At 41.6% G+C, this 10,914-nt stretch overlaps 1 protein-coding gene across 1 annotated transcript in view; it reads right to left on the reverse strand.

The window, feature by feature from the left end:
* The window catches only part of sestd1 (SEC14 and spectrin domains 1), a 44,626-nt gene extending 37,888 nt beyond the window's left edge, over positions 1-6,738 (reverse strand). Inside the window, exons 1-2 of the mRNA XM_083777370.1 lie at positions 6,432-6,738; positions 2,285-2,379 (exon numbers count right to left, since the gene is read on the reverse strand). Coding sequence (XP_083633496.1) covers positions 2,285-2,354 — 70 coding nt within the window. The 5' untranslated portion in view covers positions 2,355-2,379; positions 6,432-6,738. The remainder of the gene's footprint in view (positions 1-2,284; positions 2,380-6,431) is intronic.
* Between the last annotated feature and the right edge of the window lie 4,176 nt (positions 6,739-10,914).

The raw sequence follows: 10,914 nt of genomic DNA on the forward strand, positions 1-10,914 counted from the left end.
GATGTTTAGGCCAAGGTAGGTATAGTTTTTTGTTTGTTCTAGTGGGATTGTATTTAGGAAAAATTGGTGGTTTTGGCGGCTGGGCCTTTTTTGAAATATCATGATTTTAGTCTTGGTTAGGTTCACTGTCAGGGCCCATGTCTGGGAGAATTTGTGTAGGAGATCAAGTTGCTGCTGTAGTCCTTCCTTGGTTGGGGACAGCAGCAGCAGGTCATCTGCGTAAAGTAAGCATTTGATTTCTGTGTTTGCCAGGGGGATGCCTGGAGCTGTAGACTGTTCTAACGTTTTTGCTAATTCGTTTATATATATGTTGAAGAGTGTTGGACTCAGGCTGCATCCCTGTCTAACTCCACGGCTTTGGGGGAAAAAGTCTGTGTGCTTTTCGCCTATTTTGACTGCGCATTTGTTGTTAGTGTACATTGATTTTATGATGTCATAGGTTTTCCCCCCAATGCCACTTTCCAACAGTTTGTACATCAGACCCTCATGCCAAATTGAATCGAATGCTTTTTTGAAGTCGACAAAGCAGGAGAATAATTTGCTTTTGTTTTTGTTTATTTGGTTGTCAATTAGGGTGTTGAGAGTGTAAATGTGGTCTGTTGTGCGATATTTTGGTAGAAAGCCAATTTGTGATTTGCTCAGGACATTGCTTTCTGTGAGGAAATTTAGAATTCTTTGGTTGAGGATCATGCAGAGGATCTTTCCGAGGTTGCTGTTTACACAAATCCCGCGGTAGTTATCACACAATGGGCCTTAACACCTACACTACTACAGCATAGGTCACACAATGGGCCTTAACACCTACACTACTACAGCATAGGTCACACAATGGGCCTTAACACCTACACTACTACAGCATAGGTCACACAATGGGCCTTAACACCTAGTACCACTAGGTCACACAATGGGCCTTAACACCTACACTACTACAGCATAGGTCACACAATGGGCCTTAACACCTACACTACTACAGCATAGGTCACACAATGGGCCATTGATATGCATTCGTAGGCTCATTCCCATGTTAATGCAGCCGGTGGGACACGTCAGCCTGGGTTGAGGTGTGAAATTAAGGGCCGTCTGTAATCGATGCATGTGCGATTGTGCGTGCTCCTGAAAAATCTTTGGGTGGACGGACGGACGTTGTGGTACTGTGTGCATTGACCAATGCAACACTGAAGAAGATTGACCACACTTCTTTCCGCTAATTAACATTTTAAGTGAAACCGAATGTGACCACACAGAGTGAGACCACAGAGTGTTCAATCAACGACCCGCTCTTGTGTGAAATAAATAAACGAAAAAGAAACTTCTTGCTGGCACACCGAAAGTCAAAGTCAAAGTCAAAGTCAAAGTCAAAGTCAAAGTCAAAGCCCCCGGAAGAACTGAGAGGGATAACTGAAGGCGTGAAGCGTGGCTCTGGAAGTGCACAGCTGGGGCCAGATACATGAACGACCTAAAACACTTTCAACCAACGTGACCATGCGCACGCGGTGGCACATAGAGGCACTACTGCGCATGCAAGACGTGTGTGTGTGTGTGTGTGTGTGTGTGTGTGTGTGTGTGTGCAACACAAAAGTGCAACACAAAAGCAGAGTAAACTAGAATGCTATCTGGCCCTAAACAGAGAATACACAGTGGCAGAATACCTGAGCACCGTGACCGACCCAAAACAAAGACAAATCTTAACTAGGTACAGACTCAGTGAGCACAGTCTCGCGATCGAGAAAGGCCGTCATAGGCAGACCTGTATCCCGAGAGAAGACAGACTATGCGCCCACTGCACACTAAATGAAGTGGAAACCGAGCTACACTTCCTAACCATCTGTCCACTGTACCAAGACATCAGAGACACATACTTCCCACAGATTACAACCACACACGGAGATTTTGAAAACATGACCAATGACAAAAAACTCCCATATCTGCTGGGCGAAGTACAACAATGTGCAAACACAGCAGCAAGATTAGTGAGTTGCTGTGATAGGAGAAGGATATCAAATGGAACACAACCACCGTAAAGACTAATCATTGTGTATATTCCTGCACTATACCTGCATCGAGTGATCTTGGTACATAGAAGTTGATCTATTGAAGATTCTGACGAAGTACATAATTTTTGTTTTGATTATATTGCTGTATTGTTGTATTGTTCTTTCTGCTTTGGCAATGTAAACGTATGTTTTCTCATGCCAATAAAGCCCTTTGAATTGAATTGAATTGAATTGAATTGTGTGTGTGTGTGTGTGTGTGTGTGTGTGTGTGTGTGTGTGTGTGTGTGTACCTGAGAGGAAGGCCAGTTTCTTCTTCAGAATGGGGAGAATGTTGGTTGCTTCCATGTTGACCATCGACATTCTTCAGAAGACTGATGGGACTCTCCTGTTGTACAGAAATACATTGTTTATCATCAACTCCTCACTCTGAATGACAGATACTTTATATTGGCAGTTTAAAAACTTGACAAAAGTGGGCCTGGGCCGGCTTAGCGGTCCAGGCACCTTGGCTGGTAATCCAGCATGACAGTGTGTCGTGGGTTCGAGTCCTGATTCCGACGACCTTTACTGTGTGTCTTCCCCTCCAATTTTTTTTTTTTTTTTTTTACAAAAGTGTCGTTAATTTAGAAAACGACAACGTGGACTATTTCCATTGTGGTCCACGGAGGGTTTTTTTGAGAGGTCAAGAGGATATAAAGAGATGCCAGGACTCAGGAGGCATAGATATCAATATCATATTGCTATGAGGGGGTATTTTGATATGTCTGGGGGAAAGGCTCCAATCCAATTGTGATCCTGTCCATTTTGGAAGTTCAACATTTTCATATGGAAATTGAATAAATAAGAATACATTTAGGAATTGTGTTATTTTGTTTTGGTTTAAGAAGTAGCCTTCTATAAGATAAGATGGAGCAATCTGTTCCCTGGGCTAACGGAGAATATGCCACACATTACCATAATTTTATTTCAAATTTTAACTATTACATTTTCTTAGAATGTAAGTCAAAGTGGCTCCGAATTAGGGATGTGTACATGTGTCCAAAATGAGAATTCATGGATAAAATCGGAACCATCCCTACTCAGAATGACTGCCCAAATATGTGGACATAGACGATCACCTGCTAGCATTCTCTTTCTCTAGGTTGTGAATGGAGGTCGAATTGCACTGAAATTTCCCCAAATATGGAGTCATCATCAATCCTAAGTCACAGACAACTGTCATCATAGACTGACCTCAAGAAAGTCTGGGAGAGATCACATGAAGTCATGGCATTATAGGAGCCAGTCTTGTTATTATTCATGTTGACGGCATTGCACAAAAATGTGTTTGTGAGCATAATAGATATTGCAGAATTGCACACAGCCACACACCCATTGAAAAGAAAACAAAAGAGCAAACAGTGCACTATAAACAGACATTAGCAGGCAATATAATAAGCACAAACAAGAAAGCATTTGCCCCAGTGAGGGGAAAAACAGGGCTACCTCAGCTGACACTGAAGGCCAAGGAGAAGAAGTATCTTTTTAAAGGATTTTAAAGTAACTATCGACTGGGCGGCTCTTGTCTCGCGTTCTGCAGTGTCGTTATAGGTGAACACACACGAATGAACACTTTAGTTAAGCTAACAATGAGACACGTTTGTTTTGGCTAGACTGCACTACAGTGCTGCACAAATCTAGATTTAGACAACTATGCAATCTCATTTCTAAATTTGAGCAAGAATCGTGCAGCCTAGTGCTGCGCAATTCTTGGCTGTCCAATTCATTTTGACAAACTCTTATGTTTTTGCTACAAGAGAGAGACTTCCAAGAGGTTTTAGTCAAGCACTTTGATGTTGTCTGTTTAAAGCCACAGTAGTTGGCTCCACGTGCCACATTTTGAACGTAGTAATGTTCAGCAACTGTAAGACTAAAGACAAATTAGATAATAAATATTTCCATGGAAAAAATGAGAACCGTGTGAGAATTGAGATCTCAATTCTTATGGAGGAAATGCACATGCACTTGCACTGGTCAGCTCCCAGTACAACAGTATCAGACTGTGGTTGTACTGGTCAGCTCCCAGTACAACAGTATCAGACTGTGGTTGCACTGGTCAGCTCCCAGTACAACAGAATCAGACTGTGGTGGTACTGGTCAGCTCCCAGTACAACAGTATCAGACTGTGGTTGTACTGGTCAGCTCCCAGTACAAGAGTATCAGACTGTGGTTGCACTGGTCAGCTCCCAGTACAACAGTATCAGACTGTGGTTGTACTGGTCAGCTCCCAGTACAACAGTATCAGACTGTGGTTGTACTGGTCAGCTCCCAGTACAACAGAATCAGACTGTGGTTGTACTGGTCAGCTCCCAGTACAACAGTATCAGACTGTGGTTGCACTGGTCAGCTCCCAGTACAACAGTATCAGACTGTGGTTGCACTGGTCAGCTCCCAGTACAACAGTATCAGGCTGTGGTTGCACTGGTCAGCTCCCAGTACAACAGTATCAGACTGTGGTTGTACTGGTCAGCTCCCAGTACAACAGTATCAGACTGTGGTTGAACTGGTCAGCTCCCAGTACAACAGTATCAGACTGTGGTTGTACTGGTCAGCTCCCAGTACAACAGTATCAGACTGTGGTTGCACTGGTCAGCTCCCAGTACAACAGTATCAGACTGTGGTTGCACTGGTCAGCTCCCAGTACAACAGTATCAGACTGTGGTTGCACTGGTCAGCTCCCAGTACAACAGTATCAGACTGTGGTTGCACTGGTCAGCTCCCAGTACAACAGTATCAGACTGTGGTTGTACTGGTCAGCTCCCAGTACAACAGTATCAGACTGTGGTTGCACTGGTCAGCTCCCAGTACAACAGTATCAGACTGTGGTTGCACTGGTCAGCTCCCAGTACAACAGTATCAGACTGTGGTTGCACTGGTCAGCTCCCAGTACAACAGTATCAGACTGTGGTTGTACTGGTCAGCTCCCAGTACAACAGTATCAGACTGTGGTTGTACTGGTCAGCTCCCAGGGGGCTATACGTGTATGTACCGGTATGTAACTGTGACGCAGGGCGTTGCAGAAAAAGGGACATTTGAGCTAAGTGAACCTTCCCTAAATAAAAAGGTAAATAAAGAATTTATAGCAGATGTCAAAAGGAAAATAGAAAGAAAGAAAGAAAGAAAGAAAGAAAGAAAGAAAGAAAGAAAGAAAGAAAGAAAGAAAGAAAGAAAGAAAGAAATTAGCCCTTTTTTAATTTGTTCCAACTGGTTTAGGAACATCGTTGTGGTGGGGTGAAAATAGAAGAAACTAAAAGGTTAATTACTACTAGTAGTCTACTAGCTAGCATTGCCAGGCTAATGCTGAATGCTATTTCACTTTAAGTTAGCGTTAACATCATATGAACTGTTTCTTTATTTAATATTAATAACAACAAAGAGCTCATTTTAGATGATATAGTTCACATTTCAGTGCATGTGGGGTCAGTGCTGCAGTACACACACACACACTGACACACACACACACACACTGACACACGCACACACACACTCTGCAGCACTATAAGCTGGACCCAAATCTGTTAATGCTTGCTCATTATTTCCCCATGCAGAGAGACAGATCATTACAAACCAATTAATAACACATACATAAATATCCACCACCTTGCACAGCTCTGCCTGCTTAATATTTAATCATCACCGTCATTCAATAACCAATTGTTAGTATATTAGGGTGTCTGTCTGCAGGAAGAATGGTGATAATCCACATCACCCACACAAGAAATGTGACATTGAAGACACCAGACACCAGACACCATTGGTTGGTCCCCCCACCCCCTTCTCTGTCTGTCTCCAGCATTACATTAGAATGATATATTATATCATTACAGCATATATGTATGAAACCAGATAATCTGTAGACAAGTAGAAATAAACTAATAAGAACATATCATGGATGTTTTTGTTTTTTTTAACTCTCATATTTGTACGAGCTGGCTTCAAATAATAATAACAAGTGATATATGCTGTAATATTATCACTATAATGTAATGTAGAGTAGTAGACCAGTAGAAAACTAATAAGAAATGCTAATGGTGTGGGTTTTTTTAAACAGCATATATAGGCTTAGCCCATGTGATCATGGCTGCAGAATGCAGATGATGATATGGCTTCGTATACAGTTATATGCTGATTTATAATATATCATTATAATGTAATGTAAGAAAACGTAGACAACAATACACAATAAGGAAAATCTCGTGGATGTTTTAAATCTATAAATAAAGGGGGTTGGTTGGTTGGGTTGCAGTTAGTTGGCACACAGACAATGACCTACATTTATTTTTCCTTTAACTCAACACACACACACACACACACATAGGCTACGATACGTGTCGTTCTAATCCCCTCCCTGTAGTTATTTATTTGCCGTTATAAAAGCATTGTGTGTTTCTTTCTTACCTCAGGCAGACATTGTTGTTGTTGTGAAGAAGGAGAAGGCTATAGCTGGGGCGGCGAAGAAACGTTTTGGGTTGTTTGTTTTTTTTTTTACAGTTGGAACAAATGTTTCTTGTTCTTTTTTTCCCCCCGATGAGATTAGATGAGATGATGCCACACAATCTAAAATAAATCTACCCTGAGGAAGAATCGACACCACGGGATTGTACTATAAAATAAATAAATGTAACGCAATAATAAAAAACCCCATACACAGCTGGGTTATTATCGGAACCAGCATTAAAAGATGTTGGTCAGAAGATGGTCCAGTTTGTTTCTGTGGAGAAAACAGAAATCACAACTAAACGGTTTTTAGTTGAAATGCAGTGAAAAGAACCAACAGCGTCAAGACGCACGACGCGGACACACAGGGCACTTCCGGTCAGGACTTCACAATAAAAGCTGCGGCTGCATTGACGTTGACCACAACAGAACAGACAAACGTTGCAAACAATTCTTCTACGTTCTCTAATTGTGTGGATTTCTTGTAAATTAAGTAATGCAGATGTTTTAAACGACAATTGAACTCTTGATTTACGGGTCCATTTGGTTTAATTTTATGCTCTCAAGAGACCCCTTTTCCCCTCACTATATATGTATCTTTTCCCTTTTTGCTTCCTTTATGATGAATTCCTGTTCTGTTCTTTAACTATATAGAAGTGTCTATTTGTATATGTCTCTAAATGTTTTGATGAATTGAACAATAAGGTGGACCCTGTTGTAAACAAGTGCAATGCTTAATTGGGTCGTCCACTCACAGTTAACAGTCTTTGTATTGAGTTTGTGCTTAAATACATAATTCTGCAAAATGTTAATACATTTTTCAATCAATCAAAAAAAAACAACAGGGCCAAATTAGCCCTTGGGCCACTTCGGGGAAATTGGACCGTACAGTACTGGGTTTGAGGCCCTGAAAACGGCACCTGGGTCCCTTCATTAATGGCTGTTGATTTTGTTAAATTTAGGTTATAAAGAAAAAACACGTAAAACGTGACAATTTCACACGCACGTGCGCTATGGGGACCCTGCAAAAAAGTACTGGCCCAGGGACCCTCGTACGTGGGTCCATTTGGTTAGAAACTCTCCATCATTTAGCTGGGGACCACCTGGAAGCCCCTCAGGGACCACTGGTGGTCCCCGGACCACTGGTTGAAAACCGCTGAGCAGTGTTCAGTGGTTCCCAAACCCTTTAGCTCCAGACAGCTGGGGCAGGCAAGACTCACAGAGGTGAGCCCGGGACCCAAACTAGTGAAAATAAACTTTACACAAAAACAAATGTGTTTTCTAAATCATTGATTTTTTTTTATTATTATTCATGAAATTACGGAGGGGAAAAAATAAATAAAAATCATTGATTTTTTTTTAATTTATGAAAAACTTTGCTTTTTTGGGGAATGTTATTTGAAAATGTTTTGAAGTATGCTACCGTTAAAGGTATATTCAGTGATTTCACTTAATTCAAATATCACTTATTTTTTTGTTTTGTTGTGATAATCCTCCCTACTATAGAGTGTGCTGACCATATAAGGAGTTCCTCCCTGTCCCCAGTTAACCCCTGGGGGTCAAAAAACCTTAGGTTTCGTTTTTGACTCTTTATCCTGATTGGACGAAAGGCTGGGTCCCACAGCCAAAAACGAAACCTACGGTTTTTTGAGTGAAATCACTGAATATACCTTTAATAATAATAATTGAAAACGAAACGAAACATTTCCCAGCAAGCCAAATGACATCATGATGACGTCATGATGACGTCATGATGACGTCATGATGACGTCCTCCGGTGACTCCGGTGACCTTCAGGCCTAGGCCAGATCACAGCTCATATCGGGGGATGATCTTTACGGATTTTCCAGGACGTCTTCACCAGTTGAAATAACCCATTCTGACCTGAGATCAGATTCATACGAGGTTTCCACTGGACACACACTGGTCTGATGAACCCATTCTGACCTGAGATCAGATTCATACGAGGTTTCCACTGGACACACACTGGTCTGATGAACCCATTCTGACCTGAGATCAGATTCATACGAGGTTTCCACTGGACACACACTGGTCTGATGAACCCATTCTGACCTGAGATCAGATTCATACGAGGTTTCCACTGGACACACACTGGTCTGATTAACCCATTCTGACCTGAGATCAGATTCATACAAGGTTTCCACTGGACACACACTGGTCTGATGAACCCATTCTGACCTGAGATCAGATTCTAAAAATGTCAGTCGCTCTTCGATTTTTCAAAAATAGCAGACCTGCAAGCTCGTATCGCGCCACTCGGTGGCGCGATATGAGCTTGTAGGTCTGCTATTTTTCAATAGCTAAAGCATAACATGATGCTAACACAAAAATGGGTTCCCGTTCAGAATGGGATAATGTAGCTAATTCTGTGCCGATCTGACTAGTTATGATTTGACTTAAGTTTATCTGACCTTGATGATCGGACTCTCCCTGATTCATCCAGGGACGTGTGTCTATGTGGTGCCTATGTTGGTTGAAAGCAGGTGATATTCTGGGCCAGTCGGCCAGATCTGACTAGTCTTGGTTTGAGTTGATCTGGCCCCAATCAAGACATCACTAATTGGTCCAGGTCCTGACCATGCTTGCTGCTGGGATGGCACCTATGAAAATGTTTGAAAAACAGTGGTGTAAAGTAAACTGTAAAGTAAAGCAGTGTTCCCAAACCTTTTCATGTCAAGGACCCCCAAATGGACCCTCATCAGCCTGCGGACCCCATTTGAAAAGATACGGCAGAGAAGATTTTTATCATGGCTCTGATTCTCAACCCGTTTAATTTAACATAACAGTCTGACATGCATTATAGGCTACGGACCCCCATTTAATGGCATTTCTATCTCTGGGAGACTGGGACCCCCAATATATTGTAAAATCAAAGTTAATTTAACTCTGTAGAGTGTACAAATGGAACAAATGGTTCCATTTGTACACTCTACAGTCTCATAAGGGTCCATTTGTTTCCTAACTGTCACTGGAACTCCCTCAAGGACCCCTGGGGGTCCTGGACCCCACTTTGGGAACCACTGAAGTAGCTTAAGTAGCCTACTTCCTTTTTTATTTTGCTGGATTAGGCTATTTCCAGTTTTCAGTACTTTTACTGCTATAGGCCTACTCTACACCACAGAGGCAAATACTGTAGGCCTACCTTTTACTCCGCTACAGTTATTTGAACAATGTAATTAGTTAGGCCTAAGTTACTTTGTAGATTTAGATCATTATGACAAAACATGCATTACCCGGGCCACTAGGCTAATTATACATTGCAGTGTCGATACTTTAAGTTAAATAAAATAAATATGTGAAGTGAGGGCCGCTCTTATCATACATTAATCATCATATATCATCTCATTCCGGCCAATCACAATTTGCTTCCTCTCTTCGTCTTCAATATTTGTTTACACAAACACTCAAAGCTGAAAAACATTAAAAGTATTGGCGTCAAAATATGGCCTACATAAAGTACCAAAAGCAAAAGTAGACCTATACTCGTTATGCAGAATGTAACATTTCACAAGTTTAAAATGTACTGTAAAATCTTTTGAAAATAGCCGATCTACAAGTTCATTCATTCATCATTACGTTGCATCGCAACGCATTGTGAGCTTGTACATCAGAGTCATCCGCGAACAGGAACAAGTCGCAGTCACAAGCTGATGTCATGTCGTTTAAACTTTAAATTAGGAACAGTAAAGGCCCTATTTAGCTTCAGCTAACGCCACAGCTCACAGGGAGGCGGTAGAGTGTACAAAAAAACCCACAAACAAAAATAAAGATACTTTTAGCATATAAACTGTAACTGAGAATAGAAGGAGGTGTAGAACAAAAACCAGATGTAAAAAACTGTGAACCTCCAATCAACAAACAACACCTGGCCCTCTCATGGCCAGGTCATTTATGTCCTCTCTGCCCTGTCTGTAGAGGGCGACAAAGCACACTAACAGGAATGTTAGACATGGCATGATGGCACATACATGATGTGATGGCCTAATGTAGATCGGCTCCTACCAGTGGCGTGCACAGACATTTAGAGGGGCAGGTGCTCAAGTGAAAAAAAAGGGGCACCTTGTGCAGCGCATTTTGGTGCGGGAACCCATTTTGGTGCTTTAGCTATTGAAAAATACAGGCTTATTATGGTCATTCAGGGCTAGCTCTATGCGTTTCCGGTAATATTAGGTTATAGTATTGTATTTTGTATGTCTGTGGCAACAATTACAACATGCCCACCACTGAAGCACTGAGAAAACTGTTGCGCCTTTCTTCGTCCTTTTTTTCTCTCTTCAAACTTAACTACGGTAGCGGTGGTCTCAAAAACATAAGGAAAACTTTGACTGGAAAAGACTCGCTCACCGTATAGAAAAAGAAGTAAAACTCCTTAGACTGAGACTTAGAAAAATATATTTAATTTTATCATGCTGTGCTCATGGTG

The sequence above is a fragment of the Protomyctophum parallelum genome, assembly GCF_964188405.1.
Source record: "Protomyctophum parallelum genome assembly, chromosome: 11".
Taxonomy (NCBI): Eukaryota; Metazoa; Chordata; class Actinopteri; order Myctophiformes; family Myctophidae; genus Protomyctophum; species Protomyctophum parallelum.